The following is a 22201-nucleotide window of genomic DNA, read 5'->3' on the forward strand; positions in this document are numbered from 1 at the left end:
CCAAAATCAGGAAAATATGAGTAAATCTAAAAACTGTGATTTTTCCCAAAAATATTCAACAACAGATAAGATGTTTCATTATCAGATGGCATGCGTAAAGTACCTCTCTACGCCTACATGTCAATGTGCATATGAAGTCATGAATGTCACAATGTCGTACAACATAAGAAAATGCATATAAATGCCAACATACCAAATATGCATGCCAACTGTAATGCAACGTAATGATAAAAACATATGCATACCCTCTGAGTATCAATTCGATCAGTCCTCCTAGTCACTCAGTCCTCCCAATCACTCGACACTTGCGCTCGGCATTTGCGCTCAGCACTTACGCTCGACACTCGCACTCTCACTCGCACTTAGTAGGTATCTGCACTCACTTTTGGTATATTAGACTCCGGAGGGATGGATCCTACACAAGCGCTAATATATGCCAATCATGGAATGAATGAATAAAGCATGTTGTGGCATGCAACCCAATCCCATAAATATCACTCTCAATCAGGCCCTCGACCTCACTTAGTCATCATCTTCTCCAATTTCTCGGCCTCACAAAATCTCATATATTAAGACAAATGATAACATATATTGAGGTGTGATATGCAATGAATGAGTATGACTGAGTATGTAGTTGCAATTTAAGCAGCTAACTCAATATCAAAAATGACCTCAGTGGGTCCTAACAGGATAAGCATATAGCCTTAACATGGTTTCTATCATGGATCACAACTCAATTACTCTAGCAAGTAAATATTACATGGATAGAAATAAGATTAGGTCACTACACCGTACCACAGAATCAACCTAGTCATAATAAACACGTTGCACGCCCACACGCCCATCTTCTAGCATGTGCGTCTCCTCAATACCAAACACATAACACGTATATTTAGGGGTTCATACCCCCAGCACCAAGTTTAGAAGTGTTACTTACCTCGAACAAGCCAAATCCAATACTGAGCAAGCCAAACAATACACCTAAAAAGCCATCGCACATGCATCAACCTCTGAACGGCTTGAAACTAGCCAAAAGAAACTCAAAATCATCAAATAATGCAATAGGAATCAAACCCAATAGACTAAGGTCGAATCTTTAATCAAATGACCAAAGTCAACCCAAACGTCAAACCTGGGCCCGCACCTTGATACCCTATGAAACTCACAAAATCCGACAACTCATTCAATTATGAGTCCAACCATACTAGTTTCACTAAAATTCGACTCCGAATTGATGCTCAAAACGCAAAAATTCACTTTATTAAATGTTAGAAAAAAACCCAAATTTCTCTTTTGAAATCATGAATCAAATGTCGACAACGAAGATAGATTCATGAAATATAGTCAAACCCGAGTAGATAACACTTACCCCAATCCATATGGTAAAAATCGCCTCCAAAATCGTCCATATCCGAGCTCCATAGCTCAAAATATACTAAAATGTCCAAAACCTTCGAAATAAAGTAGTTATAATCGCTACACGAATTAATGAATCGCGATCACGGAAATACCATTGCGATCGTGAAGAAGAACAATGCACTGCCCCAAAAAACCTCTACACGATCGCAACAAAAGCCTTGCGAACGCGATACACAAGGTTCACAAAACTACGTGATCGCGGGAAAAACATCGCGAACGCTAAGAGGAAACGTGCTTCCTGCCCAGCTCAGCCCAATCACTACGCGAACGTGTAGAAGCAGATGCGAACGCGATGAAGACCAGCCCTAACTCTATGCGAATGCGTTCATCCTAATGGAAAAGCGAAGATTAAATTCACAGCAGACCAAAACACCTTTCTCCATCGCGCCTGGACCTTCACGATTGCAAAGAACACCAGAAGCAACAGGTAACAACAAAAAACCAGCAATCAAAAACCATTCGAAATGATCCGAACAACATCTAAAAATCACACGAGCCCCTCGGGACCCCGTCCGAACAGACAAACAAATCTCATAACATAATACGGAACTACTTGAGGCCTCAAATCATGCATAACAACATCAAAACCACGAATTGCGCCTCAAATCGAACTTAATGAACTTTTGAACTTTCCACTTTCAAACCCCGTGTCGAACTATATCCAATCAACTTGGAATGAACTCAAATTTTGCACATAAGTCCCAAATGACATAAGGAAGATATTCCAATTCCCTAAACCACAATCTGAATCCCACATCATTAAAGTCAACCCTCAGTCAAACTTATGAATATTCCAAACCTTCAAAATTTTCAACTTTTGCCAATTAGTGCGAAACCTTCTAGAAATATCTAAATGCAAAGTCGGCCATACGCCACAGTTTAAAATCACCATCCGGTCCTAACGAAACCATCACGACTCCAAATCTAGGTCAAATACTAAAAAGTCAAACTTGGTCAACTCTGCCAACTTAAAGCTTCAAACATCAAATTCATTCTTCCAAACTAATTCAAAAACACATGAAAACAAAAATTACACGCAAGTAACAATTCATCATACGAAGCTAATCAACACTCCAAATAGATGAACGAAATGCTAATGCTCAAAACGACCGGTCGGGTCGTTATAACTAGGTGGGGAAGTATAATAAAAGTAACAGAAGCAGCTGATTAATTAGTTAAACCCAATAATCACGGTATCTAGATGAGTATTAGTGAATGTATGTATTATTAGACCCTATAGGAATGCTCTCTAATATCATTAAACAAGTAGTTATAGGCGTTTGATTCCTATAGACATGCTATCTAATAGCGCACAACAGTATACTTGTAGACAGATATAGCAATTACTCGAACCAACATGCTTTAAATAGTGTACATGTATTTAGACAAGTTAAGTGAGGTGTGTGATTCCTATAGGCATGACTTCTACTAGTGTGTAGAAATATAGCATGTCAGACAAAATAGCAAACAAAGCATGTAGATCATATATGTATGTTTTCTACCCCTTTATGCAAAAATTGAATATACTCGTCCCCCAATTTCACTAACTCCCCCAATTGTTTGTTTATAAATTATTGCAGGCCCAGATAATGAGTACAAGTACAAATATTACACAAAACAATGACTGAAAGCCTAAGAAAAGGCCCACACAAAAGTAGCCCAACATTGACTAGGCCTTCAACATCCTGTCACTTCACACAACCAGTAGACCCCAAATCCCAGGCTTAGCAGAATAATAGAGTATGCCTGAATCTAGCACCCAAGTCCAACAACATGAATGGCCTAATACCAGGCCCAAGATGTATGACTTACTTAACCCAATTAATGCCAAACTTAATCATGCAAGTGACAACTACTAAGGTAATTAATTAAACAGCTCTGAAGGCCACACACTTAGATCTTAAAGCTGTAACTAACATCAATTCTAACTAAGGCATATAGACAGGATCACATCATGCTTTGGAAAGTACACAAGGCATACATAAGGTGGGCTCATGATAGGTTTCAAAGTGATAGGATTGAACACCACAACCTAGAAAACTACATCAAATAGAGTTTCAAAGGTGCAGAATCAGCCTAAAGGACTTCAGAAAATTAACATGAGAATCTAGCAAAATCATAGATAGGAACAAGTGGATAAAAATTTCCACATGAAGGTTTTTAACATAAGAGCCTAATGAGCATGTGGTCACAAACAATATAACAATAGGCTAATGGGCATAGTTTACAAAAGTTGGCAAACATGTCACTTAGTTGAACACGAGACTTAACATATTGAGTATCAATCATAGTACACAAGTTCAAAAACAATACAAAAACTCATGATAAGTAAAAGTATATCAACTCCAGATTAATAGGACATGTAGGCGCTGAGTCTTAACCACATATAGGATAAAAGGCTAGATAATGAATCTCACCCTAGAAGTCTTAAGCAATATTGAAGAGCACAGGGTTGAACAAATCATGGAGCACACGTTATGTAGCAAGAAAGCATGTTTGGCTCACAACATGATCAAGAATCAATTCTAAGAAAGTATTAAGTTATACATGAATGATTCAACATAAATTAGAACACGTTCTGGGCGTGAATTGGTTTATCACAAGAAACACGAACAAGGCAGAATATAAACTCAGGACAAGAAGTAGATATGTGCATTCAGACACACACGAACACACTAGTATAGACATACTTAAGAAAGCCAGAATCTGAGTTAGAAATTTGGCCATTTCAGATGCTAGAAAAGGTATAGAGCCACGACAATAACTTCAGAGCAAATATGGCTGCAAATAGAGATGACAAAGTAGTATATTGATTCACAAATGTTTCAATGACATAGATATACAGAGCATGAACACAAACGAATAGAGAATAAAATTGCAAGGGCCAAATGCACTTATCAGTTACAAATTAATGGACAAGTAAAAAAATATTTTCCAGCAGTACTTTAATCGTCAATAGGAAAAGTCCAGCAGAACCCCAAAATCCCAATGTGTCAGATTTCCCAAGTGCTTAAAGTGAGCTATGAGCAGTGCTCGCACCGAGAAAAGAGCAATAATCGAATATGGTGGCCTTGGCTTTCAGCTGGCCAAGGTCTCAACTTTAGAATAGCAAAATGAGTGTGAGTGCGAGAGTAATAGAAATAGTTCAGTGATAGTCGTTCGGACTTAGAAGGAGAACGGGGAAGAAGGACGGGATGTTGGTGTGAGAAATCAACCCATTTTCCATGTATATGGATGGGATATTGTCTAGATCTTAGAGATTGAAGTTAAACGGGCCCGATTCTAAGAGATGGTACTCGCCAAGTTTAGGCAAGTACTAAGTAACACCATTGTTTCATAGATAATGATGCGACAACACAAACAAGGAAGGTGAATCACAAGGAGATTTGATTATAGATGAGGTGGCTAGGGTTTCTCAAGGGGAAGAAGGATTGGGTGTGTTTAAGGGCGAATGATATGATAATTGTCTATAGAGTTTATTGGGGAGGAATATAAAAACAAAGATCGGCTTAATTTGGGTAGTTGATCATTTAAGATCAACGACTAAGATCGAGAGAGGAACGATGTGGGTTAAGGTCGGGTCGCGACCAGGTTTTAAAGAGGGTTGTTTGGTCTTGGGCTGCTGAAGGATTAAATAGAATGGACCAATTACCTTGGGCCTGTTTTGGTCCGAAAATTAGCCCTAGATTGGGCTATAAATTAAATATACGAAATTTGTCTAAAAAGGATTTACAAAAAGTAATTAATAAATAATAAAAATATTACTTATGCAGTAAAATAATTGAAAACAATGGCTTGCCATTATAAAAATATAAAAATGCTATTTGAGCATAAATAATGTAATAAATATAATTATGTTTATAAATTAGGCTATTATTGCAAAAATTGTGTAAATAGCTCGAAAATATGAATGTAATTATATAAAATGAAGTAAAATGTTATAAAACATACAATGGTTGTAAACAATAAATTTTGATGATTAAGTCATCCTTAAATAATTTGACAGGATAATTAATAAATATTTGAATTATTTAAATGCAAGAAAATCAATTTTAAAGATTTAAAAATTATAGAAAATTATTGAAAATACTTATATGACTCTTGTACATTGGGTAATAATGCAAAATTATATTAAGAAATTATATGGAATACTTTATAAAATATGAGGGCAAAATTGGGTATCAACAACTGCCCCTCTTTATCCGAGAATGATGAAAGAGTTGTCGGGTAAAGCAAATTTTGTCTGAAATGAGCGAGGGTGATGTGTTTTTGAAAAGTAGGGGCCATACCCTGACTCTTGATTTGCCTACATATCTATGGTGTTACGGGAATCAGGCCGCGTGTAGTTTTGGATCCAACGGCGAACGAAACTGATGGAGTTGTTATAAGGATGGTCATATATTTTGAGGAAAGATCTTTTGTATAGGATAGCGTCATGAGTAACGGATAATTTCGGGCGGAGCTATGAATGCGAATTTGAATGTTACGAATATTTGAGATAAAGATTTGGGCAATTACGGGACAGAAAGTAAACAATCTGATTATCGGTTACGTTTGAGATATGAAAGGATGTTAACGTTGCAAACAAAAACCGGAGCGGGAATTTCTCCCGTTTGTAGAATGGTTACCTTCTGAGTTACCTGCAAAACTTAGAACACGATGCAAACGAATATATATGGTTATTATGGAAATTTAGACATGATGCAAATTCCCTTCGGACCATGAGAGTTGTATTTGGACGATGAGGATGATATCCTTAGACTATGACGTCCTGGGCCATGAAGAGTATGGTAAGGGATTTGCAGGCCATGCAATGGTGTCCTCGAGCCATGAGGATAGTACCTCTACACTGTGACTCCTTTGAATAGTGATATGTAGTTTTGAGAGATCCTCGGGCCATGGAATGATGTCTTTGGGCTATGAAGATGATGCCTTCAGACTATGACACCTTCGGACAATGTGGCGATGTTCATCCCATGAAATGAAAATATGAGGTGATATCGATCATTCGATAGAGGGAATAGGTGATTCTTAGTTCTATGCGAGAACGAGATAAGACAACACTTAGCCTTGTGTGTGATGAGGACAGTGCCTAGCCCTATGCAGAGAAATGCAGCGTTTAGCCTTATGCAATAATGGAGGCAATGCTTAGCCTCATGAAATGTAATGGAGATAGTGCTTAGTCTCATGCAAGGAAAGGAAGCGTTTAGCCTTATGCAATAATGGAGGCAATGGTTAGCCTCATGCAATGAATGAGGGCAGTGCTTAGCCCTATGTAGAGAAAGGCAATTCTTACCCTTATATAAAGAATAAGGGCATTGCTTAACCCTATGGAATTTTGAGGGCAGTGCTTAGCCCTATGCGATAAGGGAGGTAGTGTTTATCCTCGTGCAGAGAAAGGCGAAGATTAAATATGAGAAAGAAAGTGATTTTTAGCTTGACGCATTTGTACTAGGCGATATATGTCGGAGAAGCTCGTGGTCTGGTTGTATACTTATGGACATGCTTGTCATGTCCATTATGCCTGCTTCCAAAGAAAAATTACGAGTTTATGGGGAAAGGTTGGTCCGTGTCTTGGATTTCTCATTTTTCCTTTGCTCCCAATCTTGATGCCTTGTTTGAGTCACTCCGGGTATTATCTTGCTACTATAGAAAATGAAAAAAATATGCATTTGTGATAAATCATTTGTAAGAAATGCAGTTGTTCAAAATATTTGATGATGCAAATAATTTTGTCGAATCAGAGACTGTGACACATTTTGAGACATTGCAACCTTCTAAACTCGAAATTTTGAGGACCCTCCTCAAAATTCTGCCCCAGTTTAAATACATACTTCCGCCAATACACTTCTTGGCGATCCTTGACAAAACCCAAAATCTCGCCCCGGTTCCTAACCGTGGAGGGAAATTAAGATTTTATTATGATGTGACCGAACCCATAGGGCTGCCTACGTATCCCCTCTTTAACAGGAATCAGGTCAAGCGTTGTTCAGGTTACATTAAAAGAAAGTGCAAAGATAATCTCAAACATAATAGCTCTTGATTGCATCCAAGTTGATAGGTTTTGGCCATATTTCTCCATCCATCTCTACAAGTATAAGCGCTCCTCCTATCAGTACTCGATGAACTACGTAAGGGCCTTGCCAGTTAGGTGAGAATTTCCCTTTGCTTCGTCCTGATGTGGGAAGATCCATTTCAACACCAATTATCCCGTTGTGAATTGCCTCGATCTAACCCTTTGGTTGAAATCCTTTGCCATTCTGTTCTGGTAGAGTTGACCGTAAAACACTAAGTTAATCCTCTTACTGTTAATGAGAGCCAATTGCTCATACCGACTCCATATCCATTCTGCATCGCTGAGCTCAGCCTCTTGTATGATTCTTATGGAGGGAATCTCCACCTCGGCAGGTATAAGAGCTTTAGTACCGTAGACTAGTAGATAGGGTGTTGGCCTAGTTGACGAACGAACAATGGTGTGGTACCCAAGCAAAGCAAAATGCTAGCTTCTTATGCCATTGTTTGTAGTTGTCCACCATCTTCCTTAATATCTTTTTGATGTTCTTGTTTACGTCTTCCATGGCTCCATTTATCTGCGGCCTATATGCTGTAGAATTCTGATACTTGATCTTGAATATTTCACACATGGCTTTCATTATTCACTGTTGAGATTGGCGGCGTTGTCGGTAATAATTGACTCAAGTACTCCAAATCGACAAACAATGTGATCTCGAACGAAATATGCTACGACCTTCTTAGTTACTACTTTATAGGAAGCGACTTCGACCCATTTTGTGAAGTAATCTATAGCCACCAAAATGAACCTGTGTCTGTTTGAAGCAGTGGGTTCAATTGGTCCGATGACATCCATGTTCCAGGCAGAGAAGGGCCAGGGTAAACTTGTTGCATTGAGTTCATTGGGTGGCACCCGTATCATATCAGTATTTAGCTGGTATTGGGGGAACTTATGTACGTATTTGACGTAGTCTGTCTCCATAGTCATCCAGAAAGACCCTGCCCTCAATATCTTCTTGGCTAGAACAAATCCGCTCATGTGGGTCCGTAGGTTTCGGCGTGTATTTGTTCGAGAAATCTAGATGCCTCCTGAGTATCGACACATCACAGCAATCCTAAGTCAAGAGGCCTTCTGTACATGATTCCTCTACTCTGAAAGAAAAGTTGGCCAATCTTCGAAGCGTGCACTTCTAAGTGTGTGTAGCATTTTTTGTGTATTCTCCCTTTTCCAAATAATCCTTGATGTCGTGGAACCATGGCTTTCTGTCAAATACTTCTTCAATATGAGCATAATAAGCTGGCTGCATACGAATCTCTACCGGGATAGGATCAATGAAATTCTTGTCTGGATGTTGTATCATGGAAGACAAAGTTTCCAATCCATCTGTGAACGTGTTCTGAATCCTTAAAACGTGTTTGAATTCTATCTTTGTGAACTACTTGATCAGGTCTTGTACACAATGCAAATATGGAAATATTTTTATGCTCCATATTGTTAGTGCATGTGAACCTGAGCTTGGTGGACACGGGGTAGTGTTGACCGATTTCTGATATTAAAATAGCTCTAATACCCACTCATTTAAAGTTTGCGGCTCCGTCGAAAAACATCCTCCAACCGTCATATGTTTCGGCAATATCTTCCCCGACAAACGATACTTCCTCATAGGGAAAATACATCATCAATGGTTCGTATTCACTGTCTACGGTGTTCTCTGCCAGTTGATCGGCCAAATCTTGCCCCTTGACCGCCTTCTGAGTCACATAGATGATGTCTAACTTGCTTAGCAATATATGCCACTTTGTTAACGTACCTGTAGGCATGGGTTTCTGAAAGATGTATTTCAGTAGATCCATCCTTGATATGAGGTACGTAGTGTATGCATAGAAGTAGTGTCTCAACCTCTGGGCTATCCTTGTCAATGCACCACAGGTATGTTCCAATAAAGAGTACCAGGCTTCGTAAGGTGTAAACTTCTTACTCAGATAATATATAACCTGCTCTTTTCTCCCACACTACCAGAAAAAGCCTTATTTACGACCAACGTTTAGGGACGAATTAAAAATCCCGTCGCGAATAATACATATTGAGAGGAGATTATATTGCGGTCCTTAATGCTTTATTTTATTGCGAAGGTATTAAATATGGTCCCTAAAAAAAATAGTAACTGGCCCCAAATTATAATTGAGGGACGCCAAATCTAATACCAAAATATTTAAAAGCTATTATTTTCTAAAATTCAGGCTCCAAAACTAAAAAGTAAAAGGATCTAAAAAGTAAATTAAACAAACGCTCTGTATTCTCAAAACCACATCAGCTATGCCTTAATCTCCGCCTAGATAATTTAGAGCCCATCTCGTTTATTTGTGTTTTGAGAAAATATAGATTGTGAATCTGGTCGTGTGCGAATTCAACTCTGCCCTAGTTTCCATCTGACTCGTTTGAGAATCCAAGGTATGCCTCCTCTTTTAAGTTGCTCTTTTTCTTCTCTAAGTGTTCTGATTCCGTTGATTGCAGCTTTATTCGAGTTCTTCATCATCTTCTTCTTCTTCTTCTTCTTCTTCTTCTTCTTCTTCTCTAACATTAAAAAATTGGTAAGATTTCATATTCTGGTATTTTCTCGTTTATATAATCAGTGGAAAGATTTTTGGGTTGGGATTCCTAATTTTATAATTAAACTTTTTGAAGTGTATTCGAGTTTGTAGCATATTGTCTGGAGAATTTTATTTTATACAGAGTGCATACTAGTTTTGAAAAAAGCTAATTATTTCATGAATGACATATTAGTTTTATGTATTCAGTGAGGGATTTTGCGAGCCCAAACAGGGAGTAGCGTTGTCACTCCTATTGCAGTTTTGATTTTACATCTGAAAAAGATTTCAACTAAATCCATTTATACCTCATAGCCCTTCTCTTCTCTACTGGCAATTGTATTTTAGCATATCTGAACAATAATAGCATTTGAGAAGATTGCAATTTCTTGTTGTTGTGTTATGAGATAGATATATTGGTGTATGTATTTTATATATGAAAAAGTTTTCATTTTTCTCTATTCTTTCTTCATCATCCAGAACTATAAGGAAAAGTTAGTTTATGAGCGCCAAGTAATGTCAAACATACAACTAACAGTGTATTCACATATATTTTTCATTCATATAACTAAGCAATAGGATATGGGTGTTTGTCCGTAAGAAAAAGAAAATAGCAATGAACATGAATCATGATACATGTTAAGAACTTAGGAAAATCCATGAGCTCACACTAACTAGCAAGAAGCAGTCTTTTAGTCGCGCGCGACTATGTTGCATGATGTTATGTCGTAAAGTATACTATTTACACTTTTCTTTGGTTTAAGTACTTACTTCGATCTCGGAGCAGGCTAGAAGGAACCATGTATGAATGTTTTAGGAACCAACATCTTTAATTACAAGTTAATTTATAATCTTTTATCTAGATTATTTCCATCTGATTGTATATTACAATGTATTAACTGAAAATAGAGGAGCCCAGTCCAGTAGAAAGTGCGACCTTAGAGTTGAACCAGTTGTGTGCATTTGATCTTAACAAGTTGTGCGCATCGTAGTACTTTTCTTATCTTTTATCTTTTTTTAATGTAATTTTTATTTACTCTCCAAGGTTATGGCACCTAATAAGAAATGGATGCAACTTGTTGATAATCGGCTCGATGATGCCTACTTAATCGGAGTGCAAACAGTTTTGGATTATGTTTTTCAAAAAATAGGAGAAAAATATGAAATACGATGTGCATGTGTCAAATGTTGTAATACAACTTTAGAAACTCGTAAGACAGTTGATACACATTTAAAACTATATGAAATAATTTAAAATTATACTTTTTGGTATCATCAGAGTGAAAATCTAGGTGAGCCACTGTTAGAATCTAAAGATGGAGATAGTGATGAACTAGTAGAATGTGAAAGTGAAAATGAAGTACAAGAACTGTTGAGAGATCTATATCCTAATATTGATGGAAGAACTGTGTATACTGATTGTGATGATTTAATTGAGGAGGAACCAAATATCGAAGCAAAAAGATTTTACAAGCTATTGAAGGATTTCGAGCAGCCATTGTAACAAATTTCAAAAGCTTCAAAGCTTTCCTCTTTGATTAAATTGCTTCTCATCAAAAGTATGGGTTGTTGGAGTAATGAGTCATTTACAATGTTATTGAAAATGTTAAAAGATGAGTTGTTACCTGATGGCGCCAATTTGCCAAAATCATATTATGAGGCAATGTTATTAGTAATCTATGTTTTCTGTGCTAAAATGTATAAATCCAAGAGGGCATCCTAAGTCCAAGTTGGTTTTACCACTGTCTATGCTTCAAAATGAAAACTTAACGTGATGATTGACTCTTATGTGAAAGAAAGGATCTCTGTGCAATACTTAAACCTATACATCTTGTCTGTGACAAGTATTTTACTATTACAAAGGATTGAAAAAGGAACTGGAATTGAATATTTTATTAGAAGGATTCCACTTATTCAACAGATGTTACTACTGCATAAAATATACTGAATTTGGAAACACATTATACGACGGACATCATGCATGTTTGTAAACATTGGGGGATTGTCGGAGAAGTTTGACAATCTATAAGCTGCAGTAAAGGCTTATCTTTGTTGTTGTCTATAAACTTATTTGTTGTATGTCCTGTTTGTTCTGTACATAAATGGTAATGTCTGTGCTCAGTAGAATTAGATGATATGGTTCTCTTATGATTAAAAATACCAAGTTGGTGATGTTGTTGTCTGTTCATAATAGTTGTTCTCTTGAATGATAAATCTCGAATTGTCATACCGGAATTTTTCGAACCAAAGTTTGATTTACCATCTCAAAGCTTTTCTAATTAATTTTTCTTATATTTCCCGGTAGTATTATTGATGTTGCTGGATAAAACCCGGTGAATTTAGACTGCTTTTGGGGTAAGCAATTTAACTATTGCTAGTTTGAAATTTATAAATATATTATTTTACCAATAGTATTTATCATCTTTTCAAACTTTTGTACTTCCAGGTTTTGAAGATTGAAGCTACAAGTCAAGATGCAAGTTTAGAAGATGCACAAGCTCATTATTATTTTGCTAAGACTGTTATGCAAAACTTGATATCATAGTCTAGCTCAAGATGTTAGCTTAAGTTTTTTTGTTAAGATGTTGACCAAATATAGAAAGTAACATCATCATGGGATGTGAACTTGATATATTATCTTTTTGTATCTAGATTTTTCAATTCTAATTTGATATTTATTGTTGTTAATATATTTTTGTGGCATTGAGCTTTAGGACTATTCATGGTTAATAAGAGACCACAAATATGAATGCTAAATTACAAAATTATTTTAAATAGGGACCTCGTCTCTAAAACATAATCTAGGACCAGTAAAGGTTGGTCGCTAAAATGGTTGAACGATTGGAATGACGAGATATGTAGTCTAAAAGTATTTCATGACTAGATTTTCTGCCCATCTCTAAAACATAATTTAGGACCAGTTAAACGTTGGTCGCTAAAAGGGTTTAGCGATGGGAATATATATATTTGTCATCGTCAATTAAGGACGAGATATATAGTCTCTAAAAGTATTTCACTACCAGAATTTCTCCCGATCTCTAAATCTATTTAACGACCAGATTTTTAGACCCGTCGTTAATGACTTTTTGCGGCGGAGGCTATTATAACGGGTTACGACCAGCTGTTCCTCGTCATAATATACCATTTTGGGGCCATATTTTCCTTTCTTAAAGGCTGTTTTTCTTGTAGTGCAAGTTTCATCATGTTGCACAGGACACAACCAAAGGCTCCATCCAACACAGACAATTACAACAACAAAGATCTTCCTGGCTCTGGTAGGACTAGCACGGGCGACTTATACAAGTACTCCTTTATTTTGTCGAAAGCCTTTTGACATTCCTCGGTCTAGCTCGTCGAAGCATCTTTCCTCATCATCTTGAAGATCGGCTCGCATATCACCGTTGACTGTGCTATAAAATGGCTGATGTAATTGAGGCGTCACAGAAAACCCATCACATCCTTTTTGTCTTTTGGCGGTGGCAAGTCCTGAATAACTTTTACTTTTGACGGGCCTAGCTCAATACCACAATGGCTGACGATGAAACCAATAACTTCCCAGCAGGGACTCCGAAAGTACATTTTGCAGGATTTAGCTTCAGATTGTATTTTCGAAGCTGGTTGAAAAACTTCCTCACGTCTGTTATGTGATTCGAACTTCTCTTAGATTTTATAATAACGTCATCCACGTACAACTCTATTTCCTTATGTATCATATCGTGGAAAAGAGTAGTCATGGCCCTTATGTAGGTAGCCCCAGCATTTTTCAAACCGAATGACATCATTTTGTAACAATATATCCTCCATGAAATGATGAAGGCTATCTTTTCGGCATCCTCTTTGTCCATCCAAATCGAGTGATATCATACGAAGCAATCCATAAAGGATTGGAGTTGATGCTTGGTGTAGTTGTCGATCAGTTTGTGTATGTTGGGCAATGGAAAATCATCCTTAGGACTTTCTCTGTTCAGATCTCGATAGTCGACGCACTCTCTGAATTTCCATCCCTCTTTAGAACTGGCACAATATTGGCCATCCAGGTTGGATACTCGGCCACTCGATGGACCTTGGCATTGATTTTCTTGGTAAACTCTTCCTTTATCTTCAGACTCATGTCTGGCTTGAATTTCCTAAGCTTCAACTTTCCCGGCGGACATATGGGGTTGGTAGGTAGCTTGTGAGCTACTATGGATGTGCTTAACTCAATCATATTATCGTAGGACCATGCGAAAATATCCTCGTATTCCTTTAGAAACCTGATGTACTCTTTCTTCTCTGATGGCGATAGATGAATGCTAATGCGAGTTTCTTTGACTGTTTCAGAATCCACTAAGTTAACTGGCTCGGTTTATTCCAAATTGAACTTTGGTTTGTTCTCAAAATTCTCTACCTCTTTGACAATTTCCTAAAGTATTATATCATTCTCCAAATCTTCCAAATCACTTTCCTTATGTTGTATTGTCTCATTACATGTCACAGTCGTAAAGTCATCGGGATATGTAATAATTACACTGAAAAAGAATATAGAAAGATGATAATAAATAAACGAAAAACAATAATGCATTAATAAAATTTAAAATTGTCAACATGTACGACTCAATGTCTCGAGTAATTATTTCAAAATAAAACACTGGAAATGTCTAAAATGCCCAAAAATAATTTAAAAATAAATCCTGCTAATTCTGCCAAGGCTACCTAGGTACTCAGCGAGCCCGGGATGGTGCAACAGTCCAGTTCTTGAGAACAGCTCCCTCTCCCACTGTCTAAATGGTAAGGTCTTACTCCTCCTCCACCTGTAAAATTGCACTGCAGTCCATATCTTCCTCATCCAGAAATAGCTTCCTCATACCGGCCGAAACCTCATCTTTCTCGGATCCCCAAATCATATCAGTCTGGCTGAATATTTGGTCCAGTGATGGTATGGGTTGTTCCAATGGATAGTAAGCGGCATGGCACGACGATATCCAATCCTGGTATTCTTTCAAAGTATATTCATGCCCGAGATCAAAGGTTGTGCCATGATATTGTGGTCGCATTGATTCTTTGATCTCTTGAAGCTTTGGACTAAGACTCTTGCCTGGTTCATACCCCAACCACATCAGTATGCTCTTTATCGTATTGCTCCACCATCGGCCCTTCTAGATTGTGTTTAATCGCTCAATACAATTGTATCTTTCTCCTCCCAATTTCCTCTTATTCTTGATAACTGGCACAGTCTGGTTGGTGTAGATAGCGTTATTTCCATCTCCATTATTAATCACCTCTTGATGATTCCACTCAAACTTCACAGCCTGGTGCAGAGTAGAAGCGACCGACCCAGCTGCGTGTATCCATGGTCGTCCCAATAACAAGTTGTAGGTGGCGTATATGTCTAGAACTTGGAATTCAACATCGAACCTGGTAGGGCCCATTTGTAGATTAAGGTTGTCCCCATCTGTATCTCATGCAGGCCTTTACCTTATCTTTTTAGATTAGTCAGTAGGCATATGTTCAGGCTTGAGCCTCCATCTATCAGAACCCTGTCAATGAACGTATCTTCAAATTGCACAGTGATGTGCAATTCTTTGTTGTGATTCAACCCTTCTGGCGGTAGCTTGTCTTCGTGGAAAGTAATCTTGTGACTTTCCAGTACCTGCCCTACCATATTAGCCATCTCCCACTAGTGATACCAATGGGCACATAACCTTCATCAAGGCATTCTTGTGTGCATCCTAGTTTTGCCACAATGATAAGATCTATATCTGGGCAGGAGTCTTGTTCAGGTGATCGACAACAGAGTATTACCTTGTATGTACCTTCCTCCAAAGATCATCAGTGCTTGTCTCCATGACATGCGGCTTAGATGTGGTCTCTTTGCTTGTTCCTCAAAGATACTCGGGTGTGTAAACTCTGCCAGTTCTGGTCATTCCTTGCGTTGCGCAACACCTGTCTCTTCCATATTGTATTTTCCTTTTCTTCTTGCCTCCTCCACATAATCCCACAAGACAACATCAGATTTATAAGATGGTGTTGGAGCTACATCACAGTGAAGGGCGTAGCTACCTCGACCTTAAATGGTGTCTGGGTTTGCACCACAATCGGCGAGAGGGTGACATGAGATACTTTGGGAGCATCCCACTCTTGAATAAGTCTGATGGATCCCTCATGATCCCATTATTGATCAATTTCTATCACATTCACTCCCTTGCCCCTATGCTCAGTAAGATGGTTATAGCGGACATTCGGTGCAGACTCATTTGCTTGTATAACTTTGGTGTCAATCAGCATCTGGATCTTGTCCTTCAACATGCGGCATTCCTCAATGGTATGGCCCTTCATGCCTGAATTGTAGGCACAGGATTTGTTGGGGTTCACTCACTAGGAAGGGTTTTCAATCGCAACAACGGGAATGGGAGTGACGTAACCATCAACTTTTAGTCTCTCATACACTTGGGCTATGGGTTCAGTGATAGGGGTGAATTATCTCGGAGCTCTGCGGTCAAAGTTTGGTCGGTGGGCGGGAGGAGGTGAATGGTAATATACAGGTTGGGTATTATAGGTATGGTAGGTGGTGGCGGGGTATTGGTATTTTGGAGGTGAGGAATGATATGTGGGTGAAGGTGTTTGGAATGTAAGGGGAGACTTAGGGCCCTGGGCTACCATCACGACACCCACTTCGAGTGACCTCCTGATTGCAAGGCTTTGTTTGTGGTGTGCAGAGCCTCAAAATTGGTCACCATTCCTCTGTTGGTTCCTTCTTCTATCTCTTCTTCTAACTTGATGATTTCTCAGAACTTGTGTTTCTCGATAACCATCAATCTTTCATAATAATGCGGATCCTGAGCTTTGAGAACTTGTTCTTCTTCAAGTGGTGGCCTCACCTTGGCGGCCTCTGATCTCCAACGAGTAGCATACTCGTGGAAGGTTTTTGCGGGTTTATTTTTGAGGTTCTTGATATAGAAAATGTCTGGCGCATTCTCTGTGCTGAACTTGAATCTATATATGAAATCAGATGCCATGCTTACCCAATTTCCCCACTTCTTTGAATATTGGATGATATATGAAGATAATGTATCTCCTATAAGACTTCGAATGAACAGTTTCATATGGACTTGTTCATTATTGCCCACTCCCACAAGTTTGTCACTGTATGTTCTACGATGCACCTTTGGATCACCAGTGCCATCAAACATCTGAAACTTGGGAGGTTTTTAACCCTCCGACAGTTCTACATTTGGCTCGATACACAAGTCTTCGTAGTTGAAACCTTCAACACCTTTCCGGCCTTCAACACTCTAGACTCTCCCTAATAGTTTCTTGAGTTCCTCCACCATGTTTCGGATAAGCAGTTCCTTCTCGGTCAGTTCAGGTATGTATAGGGTTTCTTGTGGGCTATGGGGAAAGTTTTCCACGTATATCGGGTTGCCTTGGTGAATTATTAGAACTTAGGTATATGTGTGATAATTGATCGAAGTTTGAGGGGGATCAGGAGTGATATGTGGTGCGTTTTGAAGGGTTTGATAAGTGGTGGTTAGCGGATACTAGGTTGGACGATGGTGGTGCTGTTGAGGGGTTTGCATTAGCGGCGAGTTAAGGCTTTGAGGAGGTGAGGGATTGTGATACTGGTGCATTGCAGGAGGAATTTGTGGAGCTATTGGTGGTGGATTTTGGGTTTGGGTATTTTGTAGTGGTGTTTGATTCTTAGTGGTTGTGTTTTGCTAGTTCATGTTAGGAACATTTAACATAAAAGAGAGGTTTGCGAGATTTCGGACCTGCTCCAGCTCACCCTGCAGCTCCAAGATTTTCTATTTAAAACGTAGGACCAACTCATTCTGTCCTGGCGTACTTCCATCTGAGGTTTCAATATTTTCTGCCATGGTAGCCTTGTCTTTTTTATTTCCACTCAGATCGTCCATCTTCTCTTTGAATTTGCATTTGCATTTGTTTTTCAAGTCTTGACGAGCTCAAAGCACACACCTAAATATGCTCGTCAGTCAAAGATAGTATAGAAAATTATCGTATCTACAGTGATTGGAGTTAAACAGTTATTATCGTAGTTTATTATTTTATTGCTATCCAAGATGATCAACAATTTAGATTATATGATTAAGAACTAAAATTAATTAAGACTCTAGATATAATTGATTAATGACAATTTAACAAAAATAAGCAAAGAAGATATCAATAGGAGAAAATAAGGGTTGATTGGATAGGTACAAGATAATTGTCTGGGATTTAACTCTCGTTAATTAACTTCTAACGTTCAAGTGAGTCTCTCTAATTCGCTCAATTATTAGTTCAAATATTTAGTAGAAACTCCTCTCTCGATTAAGTCTCAACCTCACAATATGAACCAAGTTATGCTCAGTGAAGATATGCACGAATTCGTTGTGGGCTGTTCTTTAGAAGAACCTCTTTTGATTATCCTCCTAACTAGGTATAAACAATAATTCAACTAGCCTCTTTCGATTACTAAGAAGAATCAATGAATTCAACCAACAAGATGATGTAAAAACATCATAAGTTATGCTTCTCTCGATTACCTGAACAAGTGAATATAGATGCAATAATTAAATCACCTAAAGCAATTCAATACATAAAAACTAGAGTTAATATCCACAAAAAATCCTTGTACTTGGCTTCTCCACAAACTAGAGTTAATATCCACTACTGCATAGATAGGAGTAATTCATCACAAATATAAAGAAAAGCATTAAACAATCCAAACTCTTGTCTTGAGTGAGGATTGAATGATGAATTCCTTGTGCTTTGGCTTCTCCACCTTCTCTCTAGCCTCCTTAGGTCTTAGATGTGTCAAAAGTCCAGAAACTACCATGTTTCCATGTATTTATACCAAGTAGGGTCGGGCCTAAACAAAATCACCCTTTTCTAGCCGAAATAGGAAAACTTGCAAAATTATTGCTTTTCATGTGTCATACTGTGTGTAGGAGGGTGCGTAGCATTAGATTTTTCAAAGCTCCAATTAGTTTATTCCAGGTTATTCCTTTTGGGCTTTTACTCAGACTTCAAAGCTCCAATAGCTCGAATTAGTTTCATAACATGTACCTAGCTCGGAATCACTTCTACAAGCCATAAAACACACAATTAGTGCACAACACTAGCAATTAACACTCAAACTTAATTAAAGTGCAGTAAATTAGAGTGTAATAAGCGACTAAAACACAAGATTATAGCCTACCATCAATACCCCACACTTAAACCATTGCTCATCCTCGAGCAATTACACCACACTTTATATAGACACAATCTTAGTAAGCAACTCTCCTAACTCATTACACAAAGAATATTTAAAATAGACTAAGCACAACTGTGTAACATCTTCACCTCAAGAATTGACTCAAAAGCACCATGCATTATTTATAACTCACTTACTTACTGTAATAGGTCAACAACATTTCCTTTATTTCATGAATCAAGTTCCCTCATAATAATAGATAGTAGTTCCACACACAATAAAAATTTAGAACAAATAGGAACTCAAGATTGGAAGAATTCACGCACTCTCAGAAACAACATTCATATGCCATAAAAGATGCACCATAGGCTTCCCGTAGTGTACTACTCTACTAATTCGAGCTCATTCAGTCAAGGATCAAATAGGACTTTCATTGATTGTAATGTAAGCTGCTGGACGGGTAGGATACATTTAGATATAAGAGTGACTACACCTCCCTAAGCACTTTTAATGCATTTACTTTTAACATTCAAAACCCCACACTTATGTCAAACCATACTCCGCCTTAACATCAATATGCATTAACTCCCAACTTATTTAAGAACAAATACATCAAGAGTAGCCACTATCAAGGAATATTTTTCACAGTCGTACAATTAATATCTTTCTTCTCTTTTTTTTTTCTCAATTCAAGTGGCTCTTACTTTTACAAAATAGTGAACCTTTTTCCCCCATACTTCAACTTTTACAAAGTTCATACAATTTCAAGTACTCACAAGAGGTAAATGGTTCAAATAGATGGTCAATTCAAATAAACGGGTAAGGCTTGTAATGTTGTTGCCAAAAGAAACAGGATTATAGGCTCAACGGGGCTAACTAAAAAACATAACAATTAGGTGGGTAAAAGCATATAAGTGGCTCAACAAAGAAATACCTATATCACTTCTAGACTGAACAAAACTACTATTCCTCTTTGCAAACACACAGGGTAAGTTCTAGACATCAAATGCAATGCACAGAATAACACAAAAACCTCTCTCACGCACATGGCACATAACTCACTCAAGATTGAATGATCAAGACTCTCTAGTCAAAGTAGTTAAGCAAAGTTAAACTTATTCAATTTAAGGTGCTTATGCAAGAGTCAAAAATTGAGCCTAAGAGTCATAACTAAAGCACTCACTATTCTCAAGGAATAATAAAGTCAAGAGACATTGCTTCTAATTCAAATCACAGCACAAGGTTTCCTACTTCTAAAAACAGAAAAATAACTACACCCGGTTCAAACAAAACTCTTGGAAAAGAACCGCGGCACAGATAAAAACCAAGGGAGAATTATTACACTACCTAACAAAAGAAAATCTTTTTGTCTTTTTCTTTTTACTTAAATCCCTCAAGAAACCTGTCAAATGATATCCATCGTCCGGAAAAATCAAAAATTTTAAAAAAGATTATGTTTTTTTTTCTATCTCTAACTACTAAAATTAACAAAACTAAAAGACATATACATACAACATACAAACATCCCCCTACCCCACACTTTAAGTTATGGCATATCCCTTTGACACAAAATTAAAAAGCATAAGGTAAAGGAAACTTCCCTGAATTTTCAGTCGGGGTCTAAGTCGAAGCGGGCTCCATTCCACGCACCCGAACTAGTGCACACATCTACATGGACAACTTCTTCTCAGCCTTCTTGGGTATACCCCACACTTGTCTTACTCAACCACTAGAGCCTTCTCTTTTGAACTCTTCAGCTTTCACTCAACACTTGCAGCTGGCTTATGCTTTTTCACTCCAGTTGCTACATTCATCTCAAAAGTCACCATTTCCTCACACACTCAAAGCATGAGTTTTATATTATGTATATCCAGTATAGCTCTACCCGTTGCTAAAAATGGTCTTACTAGGATGAGGGGGACCTTCTTGTTCTCCTCCATATTTAACACTATGAAATCTATAGGAAATACAAACTTATCTACCCGCACTAAGACATCTTCTACTATCCCCTCGGGTATTATCTTGGTTTGGTTTGCCAGTTGCAAGGATACTGGTGCTAACCTTATCTCTCCAATTTCATTTTCCATCTTACTGCAAATAGACAAAGGAATTAGATTGATTGAGGCACCAGAAACACATAAAGATTGATCAAAGTTAAGAGTTCCTAAAGAGCAAGGTATTGTAAAACTCCGTGGATCTCCACACTGTTGTGGGAGTTTATTTTGCAAGATTGCACTGCAATGCTCTATGAGCTTAACCACCTTGGTCTCTTCTATCTTCCTCTTCTTTATAAGGATCTCCTTCAAGAACTTTGCGTAAGCTGGCATTTTTGAGAGAACTTCCATGAATGTCATATTTTCATTAACTTGTCTCGGCATATCTAGATATCTCTCAAACTTCTTATCCAACTTTTCTCAATAGAGCTTTTGGGGAAAAGGTAAAGCGGGCATGTTCTTGCTCACAACATCATATTCCTCGCTTCTTCTTTTTCTCGGCTCCCTTTTGGCCTTTCTTCTACTCAGTCTTTTTGTCATCATCTTCAATTTTCAGCTCCTTCCAGCTTTCTTTTTCTTGCGCAGCTTCTTTGTGAATTGGAGTGGGATCTTTCAACACTAGTCCGCTTCTCAAGGTTACATCATTTACCATTTCTTTAGGATTCTTTTCAGTATCAGCTGGCAGAGTACCTTGGATTCTCTCAGTTAATAGAGTTGCAATTTGTCTTACTTGTCTCTCCAAACTTCGCAAACCTGTCCCAAGTTCATTAATAGCTGCAACATGATCATCTAATCTCTCATATGTCTTGACAATAAAAGACTTCATCAGATATTCTAACCCAAATTGAATTGGCTGTTGAGGCTGAAACTACGGCCTCTACTGATTCACAAAACCAAGAGCTCCTTGAAATCTAGAGTTATTTTGTTGCCATTTATTTGCTGTACCCCCCAGGTGAACTCTATGAAAAACCATGGTGCTTCTGACCCATTGCATTGAAGTTGTAATTACCAACAA

At 37.9% G+C, this 22201-nt stretch overlaps 1 protein-coding gene and 1 long non-coding RNA gene across 2 annotated transcripts; one reads left to right on the plus strand and one right to left on the minus strand.

Moving 5' to 3' along the window:
- The first annotated feature begins 12323 nt into the window (after positions 1–12323).
- LOC117278114 (uncharacterized) lies at positions 12324–12682 on the plus strand. Its single transcript, XR_004508433.2, has 2 exons — positions 12324–12375; positions 12467–12682. It is a non-coding gene; the product is annotated as an uncharacterized lncRNA (long non-coding RNA).
- An 8351-nt stretch (positions 12683–21033) lies between these two features.
- Positions 21034–21570, minus strand: LOC138899018 (uncharacterized). Its single transcript, XM_070185130.1, has one exon. The coding sequence runs from the start codon at positions 21568–21570 to the stop codon at positions 21034–21036; it is 537 nt and encodes a 178-aa protein (XP_070041231.1).
- Positions 21571–22201: the final 631 nt, after the last annotated feature.

Source organism: Nicotiana tomentosiformis, chromosome 9 (genome assembly GCF_000390325.3).
Source record: "Nicotiana tomentosiformis chromosome 9, ASM39032v3, whole genome shotgun sequence".
Taxonomy (NCBI): domain Eukaryota; kingdom Viridiplantae; phylum Streptophyta; class Magnoliopsida; order Solanales; family Solanaceae; genus Nicotiana; species Nicotiana tomentosiformis.

What these genes read in the sequence shown, in the direction of transcription:
- LOC138899018 (XM_070185130.1), bottom strand. Translation starts at nt 21,570, where the DNA reads ATGCCGAGACAAGTTAATGAAAATATGACATTCATGGAAGTTCTCTCA.